General features: G+C 55.8%; 1 protein-coding gene across 1 annotated transcript in view; it reads right to left on the bottom strand.

The window, feature by feature from the left end:
* Window positions 1-491: 491 nt before the first annotated feature.
* The window catches only part of LOC136639365 (protein unc-13 homolog B-like), a 210,172-nt gene continuing 189,958 nt past the window's right edge, over window positions 492-20,705 (bottom strand). The window contains exons 32-39 of the mRNA XM_066613488.1: window positions 19,745-19,888; window positions 18,082-18,205; window positions 10,590-10,646; window positions 8,480-8,560; window positions 7,689-7,836; window positions 4,024-4,116; window positions 2,725-2,884; window positions 492-1,816 (exon numbers count right to left, since the gene is read on the bottom strand). Of these exons, the coding sequence (XP_066469585.1) occupies window positions 1,531-1,816; window positions 2,725-2,884; window positions 4,024-4,116; window positions 7,689-7,836; window positions 8,480-8,560; window positions 10,590-10,646; window positions 18,082-18,205; window positions 19,745-19,888 (1,093 nt within the window). The 3' untranslated portion in view covers window positions 492-1,530. The remainder of the gene's footprint in view (window positions 1,817-2,724; window positions 2,885-4,023; window positions 4,117-7,688; window positions 7,837-8,479; window positions 8,561-10,589; window positions 10,647-18,081; window positions 18,206-19,744; window positions 19,889-20,705) is intronic.

Consider the following 20,705-nt stretch of genomic DNA (forward strand, 5'->3'; position numbering starts at 1 on the left):
ATCCAGAAGGGCACTTAAAGGTCCCACATTTGGAAGAACTTCAGGAGAGGTAAAGGAGTAAGCGGCTGGATCACTGCTTTTTGTGAGGCTTTTTTTTTGGGTTGGGGGTCATGCAAAGGCCTTTGGGCTCACTTCAATGGCACCTGGGCTCAGAATGGGCCTGTTCCCCACTGCTGCCACCTTTGGACAGGGAGAGAGACAGGGGACCCCAAAACGGAGCCTTCCCTAAGGCTGCAGCCACACATCGCCCTGCAGTTAACAGAGCCAGCAGGCAAGTTCAGGAATACCCCTAAAGGAATACAGCCAAAGGGCCTTTCTTAAGGGCTCACTCCCGGATTGGCCTTTTCAGCCACACTAGACGCTGTGCCAGAACCACCTTTCAGAGCGCGATACCAGAGTCTTTCGAGACTGAAGGTTGCCAATACTAAGGGCTACACAAACCGCTTCCTGTCGCATTAAAGAGAATGAAAGAAGAGGAGCCACTGTGGTGATCCAAAGCTCATGTTTGTATTTCCATCCATTGACAACATACAACAGAGGCGCCTAAAAGCAGGATTTGTGCATTACCAGGTCGTATCATACAGCTGTACAAGTGGTGAGAGAAAAGTAGAAAACACAGCCCTGCCCAGCTGCCGTGCCACCCCCAGCCCCAAGTGCAAACCAATCCCACACGCAGGGTCCTGGAGGAGTTATCAAAAGAGCTGCAGGCCACCAGGGCTGGACCCCACCCTCCCAGAAGCCACAGGCAGGTCTGAGCACTCGGTCGCTTGGCTTGTTCCGGTAACCTAGTGCAAAATTCTTCCCTGGGGGGTGACAGTCACATCATGCAAACCTATGCCATGAATGGCCCCCCAGCACCACAGGGGTGAGGAGCAGAAGGGAAGAGACACTCCAAGAGACGACTAGTTCAGAAACAGAACATGATGGACAATGAGGCAACCAGGAGGGGACCAGGGGTCTTTTTGGTCAGTGTGTTGTGCTCAACAGCCCCCCCCCCCCAGAGAGAGGGCCACTCCAGCTTGCAACTCCTGCCTCCCTTCCAGAAGCTGTCTGTGGGCTGACTGGCTCATGCCCAGACTAGCTTGGGGCAGTGGCTGCTTGCCCAATACTTCAGGCCCAGAGATGAACCGGCCTTCCAGTCATCCTCAGCACCTTCTTCACACCAGTGTGAGCCCTCCACCCCCCTCTGGCGCCAGGCTTTGCTACGGAAGGGGAAGCCCCTCCCCATCTCCACCTAGTGGTTGTTTCCCTTCCATTTCACGGATACGCCTGCCAGTCCCAGGAGACAAAGACCCTCGCTCTACAGCACCCTCCAGAGAGACAACCAGGCATGCAGACAAGACAGACTCCCACCCCACCCCCGTGCCTGCAGAGGGCTGGCACCCTTCCCTGCAGGAGTCTCAGCAGGGCTTTCCTGTGGCCAGTCAAGGGCTGACAGAGACGCAACCCTCCTGCGATGCAGAGGGCAAAGTGGTGCACAGTCTGCACACGTTTGGCACAAGGCACACGATGAGTGTGGCAAAGCAGAACTCAGCTCCCCTCCTCTGCAGAGCGGGACTCGGACTTCAGCTTGACAAACTCCTTGGCCACTTCGTCATTAGTCCTTTGGGAGAGGATCCTCAGCACGGTCAGCCCCGTGTCGTCCATGTGGACCCTGCGCCCCAACGGGCACCAGCAGGCGCAGCTCCCTTTGTCCACCACGTCCCGCAGCTGCATCACAGCGATGCCCAGGACCCGGTCCTCACGGGCAAAGCAGTAGTCCTTCACGCACACCTGCAGCTCGTAGGCGTCGGGCCCGTCCTCATTCCCCAGGATGCTGAAAGAGGCAGAGAGATGATTCGGGCACAGCGCCACCACGCCACCTCCTCCAAGCTGAGAGCAGCACCCCGGCAGGAGGGGACACAGCGACTTGTCCACGTTGGCAAGAGGGGAGGAGATCCACAGGCAGGACTCCCACTTACTGTTTCCATTTAAGACTCCATCATGTCTGAGAACTTGGACCAAAAAGCAAACAGGAAACAGGAAAAAACTGTCTCTACCAGGGCAAGGTAGACTTGCCATCGACTTGAGGACACCACTGTCAAACATGGATCCTCTTGTTTTAAAAACCCACCATGGCAAGAGCACTGAGATTACCCCCACAAACCACAACTGCCGTGAGAGGCTCCCCAAGGACCCCTTTCCCCTTCTGGAGCTGGAAAAAGGAACCAGAATTCCTACCCAGCACGACCTTTTCCCTTGATGTAAAATCTGCGTAGAGAACTTTAAATTTCCAGGCCACAAGGCAAAGGGGCTTTGGTCAGTGTGGCCAAACCGGACATCGCATCAACCACATCAGCTACTTGTGGAAACAGCAGTGGCAAGGAGGCCCAGTCTGGATTCAGACCACGGCTGTGCTCTCCAAGAAAGGCCTCTTGCTCTGGGAGAGTGGCTGCCAAGCGCGCTCTCTCCTCGCAGCTCCCTCCCAGGGCAAGGAAGAGGCTTCTGCAAACTGACAGGGGAGAACCACGGCCAGCCCCCACAGCTCCAGAGGAACCGCGGCCCAGAGGCAGAGCCAGCCCAGCCCCACCCCAGGCAGTTCCCTCTCAGCTAGGCCAGGAAGACACTCCAGAGGCCACACCTGCTTCTGTCCTGTGTGAGGAGAGGCCAGCACGAAGCGGCCCTGAGCAGGCCTCGTTGCAGGGCCTGGACCGGGGAAGGAGGAGGCTGACAGAGGAGACTTACAAGTGGAACGTCTCGTTGTACTTTGGAGCCCAGTTATTGCTCTTCGACTTGGTGGTGAATTTCCGCTTCTTGTCGCTCTGGTGTGGCCCAATCATGGTGACCTCCACAAAAGGGCGGAACATGCCAGAGGTCTGCCACTTCAGGTCATTGGCAGCCACGACTGCGTGAGAGAGAAAAGGAGGAAGAACCAAATCCAGTTCCTTTGCCCCGCCAGCTCCTGGAGCTGCCACTGAGTGATCACTCCCCCAACAGGGATGAGAACTCTGGACCCATGGTCCTTCCTATGTTCAGAGTGCTCTATGCAGGGGTCTCCCACAAGCCTGGCACCCCACAGGTCTGTCCCTAGCAGCAAGCCACAGCGCCTCATTCCTCAGTTCAAGGCAAACAGTCAGGTGGGTGTCTTTCTCCGCAACCAACCCGAGTTGCTCATGTCTCCACCCACCCTTGCTAGTTTTGCCCCCGCCCTGGCCTCTCTTGCCAAGGGGTCCTGCTCTTCAGGTCTTGGAGAACAGGAGCCCAGGATCATTCACAGCGGCCCATTCTCTCTTCAACTACTAAGGCAGACCAGGCTGTGGCACTGCTGGACACTCAGCCCAGGAGGGGCCAGTGTCAGGCTAACACTGCAGGTGCAAACAGTCCTTGGCCTCCCTGCGTGAAGCTCCAGTCAGGTCAAGAGGCAGCAGACCTCACTGTCTCAGAGGGAGGATATTCAAAAAGGATATAGTGGAGATGGAAAAGGTGCAAAAGAGAGCAACCAAAATGATTACTGGACTGGGGCACCTTCCCTATGAGAAAAGGCTATAGCGTTTGGGCCTCTTCAGTCTAGAAAAGAAGTGCCTGAGGGGGGACATGATTGAGACATACAAAATCATGCAGGGGGTGGATAGAGAGACACTCTTTTCCCTCTCGCATAACACCAGGACCAGGGGACATCCACTAACATTGAGTGTTGGGAGGGTTAGGACAGACAAGAGAAAATATTTCTTTACTCCGCGTGTAATTAGTCTGTGGAACCCTTTGCCACAGGAAGTAGTGATGGCAACTGGCCTAGATGCCTAAGAAGGGATTGGACAAATTTTCTGGCAGAAAAGTCTATCACAGGTTATAAACCATGATGGGGATATGCAACCTCCTGATTTTAAAGCAGACTATCTCAGAATGCAAGAGAGGGTACCAGGATGCAGGTCTCTTGTGGTCTTATGCCTCCTTGAGGCATCTGGTGGAGCCACTGTGAGATTCAGGAAGCTGGACGAGATGGACCTTTGGCCTGATCCAGCGGGGCTCTTCTTATGTTCTTACCTTTCACGGTGACTTTGTGCTCCCCGGTGCCTGGGTGTGTGTACAGGTCAATCTGAATGGACACCTCACCCACAGGGTCATCCACACCTGAGCCTGGGAGGAGAGAGACAAACAGGTGGTGTTTCAGCACATGCAGCTGAGGAGTGCAGCTGTGAGCCATCAACCCAAGTTCACCCCCCCGGACGCCCTGTTTGCGTCCTGCCATCCCCCTCAAGGGTGGGGAGAGCAGGCCCCCCCCCATGACATGCCTCCTCTAGACTGGAAACGTCCAGGCTCTGCCCCCTTTTTGCTCAGCCCCCTTTCTTATGGTGCCTTCTCCAACCCGAGTCCACCTCAAGCTGTGGTGAACCCACCACCAGGCATGTCAGGCCTACTACTTGCCTCCCCAATTCCCACCCTGGTCCAAAGTTCGCCTCCCCTTTTGAAACAACACCCCACTGCAGATTCAAGAGACATACGGACAACCCTCAAAGCTTCTCCTCCCCATTTCCCAGCAAGGCATCCCGTTGCTCGTTGATGCATTTTAGCACCACACAAACAGAGGGGGTGTGCGGCCTGTGGGGGGGTGGGGTGGTGGTGATGGCAGAGCTTGCTCGCAGAAGTAACACAACTGGGCTTCTCGCTTCAGCCATGCAGCAGAAATACCGAGAGACTTTTGGGTGGCCAGCAGTGAAACTCCCCACTGCCATTCCCAAGCCGAGTGCCAAACTTTCAAGATTCCCCCTGCGCTCCAGGTCTGATGCCTCAGGGTGATATTCACATCCCGACTTTTGAAAGGGTCTTGGTGTTGACTGAAATGAAATGGGCCTGTGCCTTTGTCTAAGGGCCAAAAGGCAGGAGCGCACAGACCCCCCGCCAACTAGACGCCCCTCTGCCGTTTCATGATCAGCCGTGCACACTGGCAGTCCTGGCTGGAGTGGGGCTGGGTGGGTGGGGGAGAGGGCACATTCTGAAATTCTGATAAGTGGAGGTTTGCTCCTAAAATAAGCCTCTCTCACCACAGGGTAATTTTCAGGATAACTGAATAACTGCCCAACTGTTTTTGAGAGACACAGAGAGAGGAGGGGGCTCCTGGCTGGAACCAGGAGAGGGGGGGGGCTCCTAAGTAGGCCATTTGGCCCTGACCTGAACCCCAGAAGAACTCCTGTTGGACCCCATCCTTCCTGGCTGCAGCAGGGCCCAGAGTCTAGAGCTGAGGCTCCCCCTGACACAGCCAGGGTGCGTGCACTGCCATGCCAGGTGCGTCACTCGCTTCGGCAAGGGCACAGCACATTCAGCGCTCTCCTGGCATCCATCGGTGCTCCAGCCTCCTCCACCATGAGCCACAGAGGCCTGCTAGTCCCCTCCCTGGTCCCTCTCCATAGGGGACTCTGGGCAACTCTGCTCCTTCTGCAGGGCAGAGTTTAGAGGGGTGGGGCCGCACACCCCACAAGCCACACCTCTAGGACGCAAGGGGAAGGAAAGACCTGGGGGAGTGAGAGGGTGAATGGAGCGGACAAGGGCGGGGGAGGCTGCAGGAGCACAACGCAGCATGGCCTGGCACATACCCTTCTCCGGACGGACATCCTCACTGGCTGTGACCCTAATCCCTTTCCCACCATGCACTGTGGCAAGCAGCAGATGGGCAAGCAGAAAGAGAAGAGTCTGGTTACTATGTACATTGGCCATAATATGCAAGCTGACCATGGAGGGGCTGCTGGGGAAGGCTGTGGAGTCGCTTCCAAAGGCTGAATGGAGCTCTGCAGGCCTGGTCAGGAGACCCTGGTGGCTGCAGCCTAGCCCCGGCCAGTGAGCGAGAGAGGGTACCACCCAAATTCCAGCGTGGTCCAGTTGCAAGGAAGAAGCACTCCCACCTAGAAGTGGCAGCCACCCGCAGGGACCACCTTTCCTACCCCCTCACCTAGAGGGTGCTGCTCCCAGTGGCCGGAGGGAGTGTTTGTGCTCACCCCTGGAAAAGAATTGGCCCCGTCTCTGCAGACGGGCTTTCAGTCAGTCTTTTGAAGGCTAGTTGCTGAGTCCGCTAAAGAGGCGGTGCCAATTCGGGGGCTGGCCTGACTCTTCTGCTTGGCCTCCTAAAAGCCAAACACCCCCTCCCTGCCACAGCACAACCATCACAGCCTCATGTGGGGGGAGGCCTGCCTCACACCTACGGCCACTCCAGCAGCTGAGCAGAACCACCAGGGGACTGGGCTGTGGTAGACTGTACAAGCATCAGTCAGTGGACTGGGGGGTGCAGGGAGACCCTCTTCCTGGGGAAGATCTGGGGGAAAGGCGGCCCACAAGCGCCTTCTGCTCAGTGGCCATTTGCCCAGGCAAGCTATTCCCAGGGGCCCCCTTCCCCATGAAAGGCCCGGTGCTTTGCCAGGCTCCTCTGCTTCAGTTCTCTGTTTCCGGCTGATCCTTAGTCGGATGTGGTTGGAGGGAATGATGGCCTTAACTGTGCTCTGTGTGCTCGGAGAAGCCGAGCTCATGACAGATACCTGTTCTGGCTCTGGCAAGTCCCATTTGACAGCACCAACTCCTGAGCTCACCCCAGCTTCTTGCGGTCACCCCCACCCCCACGCCTTTGCCATGGACTGAGTTTGTTTTCCAGTTGCAAACTAGCAGGAAGTGACATCACTTCAAGGCCTCAAGCATGCCTCCAGCTGGTTCATTAGCTAGCACAGAAAGTGGCATCAAACCGCTTCAGGTGCCTTTGCAATGTTCAATACTTATTTACAAGACTTCAAAGAGTCTTTTGCCTGTGCAGACCTACAGCAGAAAAGCATTTCAGCAGCGAGCCTCCAGATTGCTCTGTGTTTTGCTCCTGGATCTGCCCTCAGCTATCATGGCGCAAACATTTGGCATCTGCCCTCACCAATTAGGGCACCCCACATGCTGTATGGAAGACAAACAACACGTATGGAGGCCACCATGTTTAACACCTCTGAGCTCAAAGAACAAGTTGCAAGTGTACTAGAAGCTGAAAAACATATGCGACCCCAGCATGCTGGGAGGAGGTTTACGTACACGTCTCCAGTGCTACTGATGCTACTAGCTGAAAAATAAATGCAGCCTTAAAAAGGTCAGCAGCAGCTAAGGAACTGTGGGATTTGTAGTTCTTGTGACAGCAGGGCCCACAGGTGGGCACAAACATCTCTGCCAGAACTACAAGTCCCAGTGTTTTTTATTTCAGCACTTGCTCCCCCCCCCCCCCCGACTTCTGGTTCACAAGATGTGAACATCCCATACGGATACAGGGCAATAAGTTTGCACCTGTACTCTCAAGCATGATCTTTGGCCTCATGGAACAAAACAGGCCGGGATTCCCCCAATCTCCAGGAGCAAGAAAGCAGCGCCTCCTCCCGCCACACTTCGTTCCTGCTTCTACCCTGTCAGCACATTCTGAAAAGGTGCCCCCTGGTCTCTCGGGCCATGCTGCAAGGGACCTCTGGGTGCACCCAGGGCCAGCCCAGCCAAGAGGCTGCCTGGCATGGCCACGCTGAGCAGAGGGTGAGTGAAGAGTGGCCAATGGATGAGGAGGTGTCCTGCATCCTGGAGGCCTTCCTGCTGCTTCCCTCTGGCTACTGTGTGCCCAGCTGCTTCTGTGGACCAACCTCTTCTGCCCGCTGCCCTACCTGGCCTTGGTGCCAGCACTGGGCCTGAAAGATGGGCCCACAGCTCACCTTGTGCTGTCTGTGTCTGGACGAAGGTCTTGATCAGGGTGTCCGTGGTCTGGGTGTAGAGCGACAGGGCATAGCGCAGTGACTGCAGATCCGTGCTCTTCTCCAGAAAGGTTTTCTTCAGGCCATTCCCGCCAGCGTGGAAATATTGCTGGTGGGAAAGAGAGGCAGCTGGCACTGGGCAGTAGCAGTTGCAGGGTCTTTGGAGTGTGGGCCTGAGGGGGCCTTCCTGCGATTGTTGCAGGCAACCCACAACACGGGGGCTGGAGCCCCTTTCCCTGCTTCTCGCAGGGAAGCGGGCACCTGCTCCTCACTACTGACAGGTTCCAGGGGAAAACTGTCGCAGAAAACACAGCGAGAGACCTGCAGCACCTCAATGCCTGACTGATTTATTTCAGCAGAAGCTCTTGCGGCCCACAATCCATTTCAGCCACCAAAGCTTTTGGTGAAATAAAGGAATCTTTCAGGTACTTGAGAAGAGAAGCAGCATTCCCAGAGCAGGTGGCTCCACCCCTTGCCTGAGTCCTTTTCACTGGCCCTTGAGGGGACTCCCAGCTCGCTCTCTGGACACAGAGGAAGAGGTCCCCTCTCATTCCCCAGATCTTTACACTTCCCCTTGGAGGCTGGAAAGTGACTGAAACAATCACTGTCCTGAAGGACTGTTTCAATGTGCTTTACACCCACTCTTCGGCTTTTGGTGATGGGGAACTCATTTGGATTGACTGAACTTTCTGTGGCATGATCCATTCCCCCGTTTTCTTTGGACTGGTGTTGGAGAAGGAAGCAGCACTCACCTTGATGGTATCCAGGGCCAGCTCCAGCACTGCGCACTGCTTCGGAGTGAGGCTCCGTGTTTCCTCTCTGACCATGTGATCCTGAAACAGGAGCAGCAGCCAACAAAGTCACAGGCACAGGACGGGGGAGGCGCGTAGCCCAAAGAGCTCCCTACTGGTCAGGGCCTCCAGGTGCAAAAAGGGTGTGGGGTGAGGGCACGGGGAAAGGACCATGGCTGGGAATTCAGTGCAAATCGCTGACCTCAACCTGTGAGGCGGGGTGAGGATGACAGGTCTGTCTCCACCCCATGGCCCAGGCTGGAGCCACCGCAGGAAAGAGCCTCACTCGAAAGCCTTCTGGAAGAGCACTGCTCATGCCTGAAGCCAGAGAAGTCACCTGGCCATTCTCTATGGAATCATCCTTCGCTTACTGGTGTGGCAGCTGGGAAATAAGGGCACAGCAATGCATGTGCTGCACTCAGAGCAAGCCAGCATTCCTGGTGTGCTGAGATGTTCATTGTAGCTTGAAGAAAGGAATCATCCGTTGAAGGCCCAGCTGGAGGGCAGCTCTGGCAGGCAGGGGGAAGGGGCTTCAACACCCTGCTGGAGGATCATGTCCCCCTCCCCCGCAGCCATTGCCACCTGCTCTGTGACTCTCCCAACTGCCTCACCTGGGAACCAAGGCCTCTCCACCTTAACACAGAGACACATTCGCATCTGGGACCAGACAGAGCCGTGTCCAATCTGTGTGTTCACATCCACTTTGTGTCACCAATTCCAACTGCCCCCCCCCCCCGGGTGCACCCTTACAAGACATCAGGCAAGCTCCTCAACAGATTCCCGGCTTTATGCAAGAGCTTGCGTAAAGGGTGCCCATCCTGGCTGGCACCGTGGGAGGCAGTATGGAAACAAGGAGGTGGGGCTGTGGCAGAGCAGCATGCCCAGTTCAGTCCCTGGCAGCAGGGAGCTGGCTGGGAAAGGCCCTTCTTTTCGTGAGTTCCCGGAGAGCTGCTGCCAGGCAGGGTGGACAGAGACTGGGCTCGGTGGATCCACCTCCAAGTCGGGCAGCCTTACAAGCTCCCCTCGTGCACCATTTGTGCCACCAGGGCAAGTCCCCAGCAGCCCGGACCCTGGCCTGATCCCCAGTCAGAAGGCGGCTGCCCTGCGCTGCTGTCCCGCCCCCACCCACAAGGCTTGCTGCCAGACCCCAGCAAACGGCTGCTCAGGCATTCCGACTCTGCTGCAGCCCACGGGCCTCAAGAGCCAAGCAGGGAAAATGCATACGGGTGAGGACTCTCCTCCCTCCCAGGTTCCAGCTGATCAGGCAGCATCAAACCAGCTTGCCTGGGGAAGAGGGGTGAATGGCAACTTGGGAGGGGGCCTTGCTTATGCTGCCCACCTGGCTGTGTTGTCAGCCTGACTTCTTACCTGGCTGGGTGTTGTCTTCCTAGTGCCTGCTCTCCCCGCTCATCCCAGGAGAACAGAGTCTGCTCTGCCAGGAACCTTGACTGAGCTACCCAAACCCAGAAATGCCAGGAAGAGCGACAGGCTCCACGCACCCACACTCACTTCACCTCTTGTGCACTGGAGGACATACACACACACAAAACACAAAGCCTGCCACGCCAGCAGCTGCTCATGGGACCCTCAGGCTTCTTTCATGCTGTGGGGCACCAATTCCCAGACTGGCAGGTGCATTTCTGAGATTACTTCGCTCAGCTCCGAACAGCTGAAACACCTGAGAGTGAGTCTGGGGTCAACGTGCAACCATCCCTTTCCAAAAACACTGATGTAGCCTTTGCCCCGGCACTTGGTTGTGACAGAACCAGCCTCTTGCCTCTGCACACGCCCTTGGTGGGCAGGCAGAGGGGCTTTATTGTTGTGGGGGCGACTAGCATTCAGCAACCAAATAGGCATCCAAGTCGTGCTCTGCTAAAGCAAGACTGAGGGCCCAGACAACACAGCTGCCTCACACCTGGATGGGGTTCAAACACGTCTTGACCGCTGCTACAACACACACAACATGGACACTGGATCTTGCAAGCATGCTCCAGCACATGGCACCAGTCACAGGGGCAGGGGGGCAGACAAGGACCACACGTGCCAACCACGACATTCCCAGCCCCAATACCTTCAGCTTCGACAAATGTCCCAATTCCTTAGCAGCACTGAAAATCAGCGGGGTCCCCTACGGGTGTGGCAAGCAAGAGACGAGGAGAGACAGAAAGGAGAAGGTTACAAACCAGATACTGAGCAAGCCCCAGCGCAACACAGACAGACCACGTCATTCCCAAGCGTGACTGGAAGAGGCAGTCCTCTGGACACAGGTACTGAGCCCAGTTTATGTCTCCTGCCGCTCCTTACTGAGAAGACCCAGGCTGCCCATCTTTTCTAGACACCGTGTCACGTGGAACACGTTTGCTACTCAAGAGAAGGGAAGGGGCTCATAAGAGGAAAGCTACCAGGCCGCCGAGCTTGGTGGCCAAACAGTCACTGTGTGGCACTAGCTGGGAGGGGGCTCTGTGGGGCTGCTTTGTGACCACTTTCATGATCCCAAGAGGCTCGCTCTGCTGCCCAGAGGACTCCACAACTGCTCTCTGCCTTTCCACGCTCACTGTGGTGCTGAATCTCTGCTTTCCAGACTCAGTGGGAAGGATGGGCCACAAGGCTGATCCAGTGACGCTTGCAGGCACTTGCCAGCTCCCCAGGCTAGGTCTCCGTTAACACTCAAACCCAAACCCGCTTCCAGCCAGTTGAAGCTGCCCAGCATCCTGAAAGCCTTAAAATGAGCTTCTGCCACCTCTGCCAGCCCTGGAAAAGCAGAGAGTGTCTAATGGCCGATCACCACTGGCTGGTCCAGGCCGGGCCCCCTGACGCCAGTGCCAATGCCCAAGAGGACACACAGCTCTCTTCTGGGACACCAACTGCTCCAAGCTGCCAAACCTGAGGGCGAGTGCCATGTGGACCAAAGCCACAGCCCTCTGCACTGTCACACTCCAGCTTTTGTCTCACTCCTTCCTCAGTGAAGAAGCTGATTCTTCTCTGGGCCAGGGAAGTGGAAGGGAAGGCCCCCGGCAGTCCCCTGCTGTCCTTATGTGAAGAAGAGGTCCCTGTCCCACTCACCAGTCAGAGCAGTCAACACATCTGGCCCAGGCCTGCCTGATCTGGGCTTGGGCAGCCTCTGTCTGTGGGTTCCACTTCTGAAGAATTCACATCACCCCTCCCCCCCAGAGCCCACCCATCCCAGCTCCCTTGGCTGTTGCACTGCCTGGCAGCTCAGGACACTCAGTGATCTGGCTGGCAACCTTCAGTCTGGAAAGACTATGGTAGAAGCCTACAGCCCCCGGTATTCCCAGGCGGTCTCCCATCCAAGTACTCACCAGGCCTGACGCTGCTTAGCTTCCAAGATCAGATGATTGCTCTGCAGTGCAAGAGCAGCTGCCTGGAATCAGGCTTGGCAGGCCCAGCCAACTGGCAACGTGGCTCTTGAAGACGGCGGAAGCCCCACTTCCCATCAGGACCCTCCACCACCACTGCTGCCTGCAAGACTTGCAAATGCTCAGACCGCCTCCTGGCCCTTCCCCTTGCCCTTCATTGCTTTTCAATGGCAAAGAAGTCAGCAGAATGACTGTGCAGCTAAGAGGAGTAAGAGCTGCCCAGGCCTGTGTGGCATCAGCAGCCGTGCATCACCTCTCTCCGTATTGCCCAGAGAGCCACTTGCTGCCATCCTTCAGGGTGCCCAGGCTAAGGCAGTTATACCTCAGGCAGCTGCTTTGCCCTCCAGAAGGAAGAGGTTTCTAGGCCATATCACTGAGTGTTTCCTTAGCAGCTTTAAGCCTCTCCTTGGCAGGCACAGCACTGACATACACAGAGCCAAATAAGGTGTGGTGAAGAGTTTCCTCTGCTGAGATCAGGCAGCAGCTTTCAAACTCTCCAGGAGTTTGAAAACCACTCTAAGTCCTTGTGGGGGCGGGGGGAAGGCAACGGTGCGATCCCCAGGATCACATCGCTCAGGGGGCTGCAGGGGCTTGGGTGTGGGGAGCCCTGTGCGAGCGTCTGCAGGGCTTCCCAATGCTTCAAAAGTGAAAGTGGAGCGATCGCGCTCCACTTCCAGTTTAGCGGAGGCTGCAGGAGGCTCTGGTAAATGCAGCCAAGCCTCTGCGGCCCCCTGAGTGGCGCGATCCTGGGGATCGCGCCACTGCCTCCTCCCTGCCTCCGACCCTTAAGGGGGCAGAGACCAGGGCCCACAGGCTGGGGTGTCGCGATGCCCCAGTTTAAAAAGCCCTGAGTTCAGGGGTTGCAGGGGAGAAAAGCAGCTTTCTTTGTGGTAGATGAGAGAGTGAGCATAGCAAGAATTAGGGGAGAGGGGAGACTGAAGCACAGCCGATCCAGAGTCCTGGCACAGCCTGCCTTTTTCCTCAGTTCCTGGGGTGGAAATCTCCCAGGACCAGCCAGGTTTTGTCCTTCCTCCAAGGAGCCTCAGCCTCACTCTGAAGGAGGCGGGGGGGGGGGGGGAAGAGGGACAGTTCCACAGACCTTCACAGCTGGGTGGCATTTTCAACCTGGAGCTTCCCCTTCCAGACAGCTGCGGCCCCAGGATCTCCTTAGTAGTGCACCCAACACCCTGGAGAACTGGGGATGGGGGCTGCTGTTCACCTTCATGCAAGACCCAGTCAGCATTTCCCATGGGTGCAGCATGCATGTTTGTAGCCAAAACCCCAGTGGGTTTCTCTATCTGTGCGGGATGTCAAGAACAACAAAAAGGGTTTTTTCAGGTATGCCCAAAGCAGGAGGAAGAGAAATGAGAGGGTGGGATTGCTCCTTGATAAGGGTGTCCATTTGGTATCTGGAAACAAAGAGAAGGCAGAGTTGCTCAACTCCTACTTGGCATTTGTCTTCTCTCAGAAGGAAGATTGTGAAATGTGGGAGCTGGATCCTTGGCTGATGGGTGGAAATGCATTACCCACAGAGGTAATGAAAACCTGGACATCACAGGTCTGCAGATTAAGACTGAAAGGGAACTAGTTAGAAACCACTTGACTGGCCTAAATGAATTCAAGTTGTTTGGATTGGATTAACCACATCCCAGAGCACTAAAGAATTTGTGGAGGTACTTGCAGAGCTTTTGTCAATTATCTCTGAGAAATCCTGGAGGACGGGAGAAGCGGGCTAATGCGGTCGCAATCTTTAAAAAGGGGGAAAAGAAGACCAGGGAAATTACAGGCCTGTCCGTCTGTGTTTGATTCAGTAAACATGTCTTAAATGGCACCTCATTTAAGAAAGACGCAGCCAAGCTGGGGCAGGTTCAGAGGAGAGTGATGGGGATGAACAGAGGGCTGGAGGACAAGGCCTATGAGGAAAGGTTGAGGTATGTTTAGCCTTTGAACACATGAACTTGGTATGTTCAGCCTGGAAAAGAGAAGGCTGAGAGGGAATACAATAGCTTTCTTCAAATACCTGAAGGGTTGTCATAGAAGAAGGGACAAATTTGTTCTCAACTGCCTCTGAAAGTAGGACTAGATCCAACAGGTACAAACTGCAAGAGAAGAGATTCTGACTGGATATCAGGAAATATTCCTGACGGTCAGGGCAGTTTGGCAGTGGAACAGACTGCCGAGGGAGGTGGTGGACTCTCCCTCACTGGAGAACTTCAAGCTGAGGCTTGACAAGCACCTGTTGGAGATGATCTAGGAGAATTTCCTGTTACAGGCAGGGGGTTGGACTAGATCTTGCCACAGGACACGGTGATAGCATCTGACCTGGATGCCTTTAAAAGGGGATTGGACAAATTTCTGGAGGAAAAGTCCACCATAGGTTACAAGCTGGGGTGGGCATGTGCAACCTCCTAATTTTAGAAATAGGTGACTTCAAAATGCCTGATGCAGGGGAGGGCACCAGGATGCAGGTCTCCTGTTGTCTTGTGTGCTTCCTGAGGCCTCTGGTGGGCCACTGTGAGAGCCAGGAAGCAGGACTAGATGGGCCTATGGCCTGATCCAGCAGGGCTCTTCTTATGTTCTTATGTTGGATGACCTTAAAGGCACCTTCCAAATCTATGATCCGAGAGTTTTCCTCACAGAATAAGCCCAGTTCCCTTTTTACTTCTTAATCCATGGGTTTGGAGTTATGGGTTTTGAATATATGGTTTGGAAACTAATGCACCTGTTGTCTCACATTGCAGGTGTTGAGTCCCCTCAGAAGATGAGACAACACCTGGACTGCCTCCTGGGCTGTCTCCCTCCTTCACCAGAGTTTGTCCTCTCCTTATTGTGAGCTTTAAAGCCTCCCCTCCTGCTTCTGGCACACATGAGAGAAAAGGGCAAGAGCAGCGTGATTTGCTTGAATACAGCTGAATCTTTGCTTGGCTTGTGAAGGGGGAGGCCAGCATCCCAACTGTTCCAGTCACTTCTGTCAGCAGTGAGGGCTACCTTGTAGCCCAGGAATCTTCGGGTGAGGAGAAGCTGAGAGTCTTCTTCTATATTTGTTGGGAAGAGGCAAGTCCAGACAGCTTTCACCAAACATCACCAAAACGTGGAGCAGTTCCACCACTGCTGGCTCCACTACCTTTTGGAGAAGTGGAAGGACACAGGCTACCCGAGGGACCCGGAGGCACGCAGGAGTAAAGCCAAGAGACTTTGGCAGAACTAGAAGATGGTGATGGAGAGCAATGTTGGTTCTGGGGAATCCCAGGACAAGCCTTTCTTCCTTCAATGTCCTTGGCCAGTTCCTTTCTCTGTGGGGACAATGGGGTGTTAGTGCCCTGCACAAGTGGCACAGGAAGAAAAGACACACTGCTGTGCCGGGGAGGTGGAAGAAGAACCAGACGACCATGAAGCAGAAGGGGTCCCGAGCCCAGCCCCTGCCGACTCTGATGAGCCTTCCTCTCCGCAGCCGGGGTGGTGGGCCATGAGCCATCACCACAAATGTCTTCCTCTCTAGCCCTGGCGGAGAACGGTTTGGAACGCTGCAGCTGGTGGCCAATTAGTGGCCAGGAGCGTCTCAGAAGCAGGCAGACTCGGCAGTGCCTCAAGTTGCCCAGGGAGCTGCTGCAGGTCAAGCGAGATGAGTGTCAAGTTCACGGAGATGACCCTCCACTGCCTCCAGGACAGAGACCGTGCGGTGTGGGAAGCGTCTGGAGAGGGTAGCAGCTGGTGACGATGGAGCCCTGGGTACTATAACCCCCCAGGCTGAGGCCCTGATCAGGTGGAGGAGGCAAGACACAGGGGTGCTGGTTGGGGCTCTGAGGGTGCTCAGCACCTGAGGAGCAGCTTCTCAGGGTGACAGACCACCACACTGGAGGCTGACCTGTCCAGGCAGGACCCTCCACATGCCGAGAGGGGCAGAAGCCCTAGGAGGGCACATCACTGGGGCCAAGCAATGCCCCCCCCCCCGGCTGTGAACCTTGTGGTACTTTTACTGACTCACTGGCTGGCACTTGTTCTTGTCTGCATTTGCCATTTGCTGTTGTTACGCGAGAACCCAGTCACCACAAATGGCACCACGACAGAGTCATTTAGGAGTGTCTCTTAATAAGTGACATGACAGCTTTTGATCCACAAATCAAAATTCACAGCCCTGTACTGGAGCTGCAAGTTCCTCCGGCCCATCGCTGCTGCTGCTGCTGCAGAGAGCATCCCCGCTGCAGCCTCCCAGGTGGGCTCTTTCAAGCAGAATCCGCCCGTGTCCCTTTAGCAGTCCACAGGCTCCCATCCACTAACATCCTGCACTGGCTGGGAACACAGTTGAAGAGCTCCCACCGTGGAATGGGGACGGGGAGGGCTTTCCACCTCGGAAAGGTCCCTGCCCCCAACACCACCTTGGATGACCGTCCATCAAGGTACTGCAGGACATTTTAGCCACCACTGTTGGGTTTAGCAAGTATCTCAATACACATCACATAATCTGGTGCACAGCCCCCCCCCCCAATTACTCGCAGGACCAGGAACGTTAAAGGGGAACCTCCTGCTCCCTTCGGCTGGTGAGTGCTGCTGGGATTCCAGCAGGCACAGGAAGTCTGCTAAAGGATGACTGACAGTGCAGGAGTAGTGTGACTTTTGCCATGAAGAAACCTTCAAGTTGGAGGGAACGTGTGGTTGCAAATCCCTTCCAGGTGGAATTTCCAGAGGTTAGAGTGTAGGTCTGGTGTGTGCCTGAGCAGCTCCTAGTCCTCAGTACTGGCCAGTGGTAGTGGTAGTGGGGGGGGAGTCCTGGCAGGCAGCAGCTGCACTGCTCCTTCTGCTGGGCGGGCAGGCAGGCTGCGTGATCCCTTCCCTCCCACTCAGCCAGGGAAGGTCGGTGGACTCTGCAGCAGCGCCCTCTCCACCACTGCCAGGGGTTTGACCTGCTTCTGCCCCTGTTTCTGAGTGGCCTGCCATGAGGCTGACCCACGGCTCCTCTTACGGATCTGCTTCCATAGTTCCTTCGAGGGATCTCCTTCAAGGCCCCTCAGAGGCAGCTGAGAGCACACCAGAGCCACCTGGCGCAAGGGAGGAGCCTTGCAGCTGCAAGTGGAGATGGCTTGGGGCAAACTCCTTGCCGGCACCTGTGACAGGAATAGTGGCGAGGGCCGCACCTTGGCACCTCTGACTCCAGCACAACCTTGTTGCCTGGGGGGGCAGCCTTCCCCCATAGCTTGGAGCTCTTGTGAGTAGGCCTGGCCAGCTCACCCCTTCCTGGCTGGGCTGCCAGGCTCCTGCATCCCTCTGCCTTCATCTCAGGACATGCACACCCCTGCCGAGGCTTGCCAATAACTGGCCACAAACACCAAGGGGGGGACCCCCACCCAGCTCAGCTGCAGCCTGGCATAAGCCCAGTGACAGCACCTGCTGCTCCCCACCCATTCCTTCCCTCAGGAAAAGAGCTGCAGCTGGAACAGTTTGCGCAAAAAGGGACCCAAGGAAAGGAAGCAGCAGAGCGACAGAGACGGCCACCAGCGACACCGTGGAGGGCACTTCCTGCCACTCACTCCCAGGAGCTCTCTGCAGAGAAGTCAGAGCCCAGGAGAGCCGCCTGCCACTTCCACCAGCTGTGGCTCCCAGTGAGGGTGTACTGCACATGGCCGCTGACAGCAGGGCCCAGGCCGCTCTCCACCCTGCTCCTGAGGGCAGCTTGCCAGACCCCACCCTGGGAGGCCTGAGGCCCTCGGTCCGTCTGCCTGAGCAACAAAGGGGGCTCCTTCTTCATTCCAAGGGAGCCCCTCCCCTTGTTTGCAAGGGGCCCTCATCTAGTAACTCCCAGAAGGGCCCGGCTCTCCCTGCAGGCTCTCCCCTCCCCTCCCCTCCCGGCAAGCCCACCTGTCAGCCTTGGCTCTGGAGGCAGTGCAAAGCACAGGGTGTTGCCACAGCCAGCCAGGACCCCTTTTCTGAAGGCTCCTCCCCCCTTCTGAGACACAAACAAGTCCATCCCCACCTTCCCCTTGGCTGCGCTTGACCAAGGGCTGCAGTCCCCTTTCTGACCCTTGCAGCCTCCCTGACTCCATGGGCAGGCGGCCCCCCCAGCCACAAACACTTCAGCTCAGCTGCTGACCCCCCACAAGCCCATCTCTCCCCACACTCATGCACAGCCAACTAGTTTTACAGCACCCCTTGCTGCAACCACCTCTGACCCACAGCCAGGGAGGGACTTACTGTGTGGTCCGAGAGAGGTGGCAGGACAATGACCTTCTCCAAGGTGTTCATCACAACCCTCCAGAGATCCTTCAGCACCCGCTTCAGCACCGTCTTCTCGCACACGGCCGCAAAGAGAGTCAGGCTGCGTGGGAAGGAGCACGTTAGGAACTCACCAGAACAGAAAAGAGCAGCTACAAGGCAGGGGGAAAACGTGGCGCCAGCCACGGATCACAGCTGACCACAGAATTCTGTGCAGAAGTAGGACACAAACACGCACGACTACTGCGGGCACCAGAGGCTGTCGAGAACCCTGGCCAGACCGCCCTGAGAGCAAGCCTGGCTACTCTGCAGAGGAGCTGCACTGCCCCCTGGGACAAATACCAGCATGCTGAGTGCCCTGGATAGTGAGATGCCAGGTGACAGAGCTGAGGACGTGCAGGGTGCTTGGCAAAGAGTGAGGGGCAGATCCTGGCAGCAAGGGAGTCATGACCCAGAAATACAGGCAGCGGGTGCTGGAGGCAGGGCAAGCAGGAAGAGAAGCGGCAAAGGTTTGGACTGTGCTTGGACTGACCTGGCAGGGAACAGAGATTTGGGTGCTGGCCCAGAGCCGCCCCCGGACGCTGCCTGTCCCTGAGAAATAGAAGGGCAAAGCACCAGGATGCAAGTGGGGGCATTTGAAGAGATACTAAGACTAAAACGGCTCATATTATAATGCCATTGTACAAATCGATGGTAAGGCCACACCTGGAGTATTGTGTCCAGTTCTGGTCACTGCATCTCAAAAAAGACATAGTGGAAATGGAAAAGGTGCAAAAGAGAGCGACTAAGTTGATTACAGGGCTGGGGCACCTTCCTTACGAGGAAAGGCTACGGTGTTTGGGCCCCTTCAGTCTAGAAAAGAGGCACCTGAGGGGGGACATGATTGAGACATACAAAATTATGCAGGGGATGGACAGAGTGGATGGAGAGATGCTCTTTACACTCTCACACCACACCAGAACCAGGGGACATCCACTAAAATTGAGTGTTAGGAGAGTTAGAAAATATTTCTTTACTCAGCGTGTGGTCAGTCTGTGGAACTCCTTGCCACAGGATGTAGTGACGGCATCTGGCCTAGATGCCTTTAAAAGGGGATTGGAGAAATTTCTGGAGGAAAAGTCCATCACGGGTTAGAAGCCGTGATGTGTATGTGCAACCTCCTGATTATGTTCTTAAATGGCATAGCAGAAGGAAGCTGGAGAGCAGGGAGGGGGAGGAGGGCTGGCTCCTCCTGCAGCGCACTGTGCAACGGGGGAGGACCCCGCATGAGGGAGACAAAACCATGTTGTATTTGAACATAACTGGCTATCACCAATCTCTGTGTCACATAGGATTGCCTGAAAGTCTTAACAGAGCAGTCTGTGGCTTTAGTGGCTCGACCGGCCAACTCGCTACCTAATTGTACGAGACTTCAAAATAGTGTTCACAGCTCCTTTGAGTAAATCGCTCACTTAACCTTCCTTTAGAGGCCACTGAGGACAGGGGCAGAATCCAGCAGGGGGGCAAGAGACAAATGCCAGTACAGAACATTTTCTTGGGGTTCACAGAAACAGCTACACCAAAGGCTTTTGTTTCCTGGTCCAGTGGGTCCACAGCCCAGCCCAGCCCGCCAGATCTGGCACCCATTTGCTTCTGTTCTTACTTCCCATCCAGGAAGTCCATCAAGGGCCGGAGCACGTTGTCTGCGTCTTGGGCCACGACGTTTGGAGGGGCATTCCCAGCCCCTTTCACCTGGCACAGGATATCCGACATCTGCTTGACACACTCATCAATCCGCACCTGGAAACTGGAGACACAAGAAGGTAGGTTCGCTCCTCATAGTGGCGCATGCCAGTCATAAGCAACTTCCTCCTTGGTGTCAAAGGCTCTGGAGGCCCCAGAAGGAGAAGGTGCCACCACTGAGCAGTGCTGCACCAGGAAAACAGGCAGCTGGACACACAGCACTGGGTCCCTTTAGGGATCCAGAAAAGGTTCTGGAATGGCAACTGTTCCCTTCTTCAAACACACATACATTCCCACGTGCACAAAGACAACATCAGCCCCGAGGAGCACTAAGAACCTGGAAAGTGCTCCACCGCAACCAAGACCAGGACCCTCACACTCGGCCAGCAAGTGCTAGAAAGTCTCTTTGCCACACAGAAACTAGTTACCAAACATGGGAAGGCCCTGAGGTTGCCCTTCCAAGAAGCCCAAGCTGCTTTCCTCTTGGTTCTTGCTAATTAGTGTTCAGCTAATTAGGGGATCATTATCATCCCCACAAAGAATACTGGAGAAAGCATCATGCCAGAGCAACTGTCGGAAGAGAAAAACTCAGCTGCTCCATGGAGTGCTGCTCCAAGCAAGGGACTGGGCAGCTACGGAGGGAGGTCCTCCCTTCCTGGCAAGAATCAAGAGAACACCCCAGGCAAAAGCCCCCCTTGCGCAGTCTTCCTCACGCACCCAGGTTCACTTCAGAGTGGATTCCTGCAGAGGAACAGCTGCTGGAATTCAGCCATGTCTTGGGATCCCAGAAGCAAGGCAGGACCTCAAGGCTGGGCTTTTGTAACAGCTAATTTGCTGGGAGCCTGGAACCCACAGTCTGTTTTGATTTTGCGGTAGAGGGG

Source organism: Tiliqua scincoides, chromosome 2 (assembly GCF_035046505.1).
Source record: "Tiliqua scincoides isolate rTilSci1 chromosome 2, rTilSci1.hap2, whole genome shotgun sequence".
NCBI classification, from domain to species: domain Eukaryota; kingdom Metazoa; phylum Chordata; class Lepidosauria; order Squamata; family Scincidae; genus Tiliqua; species Tiliqua scincoides.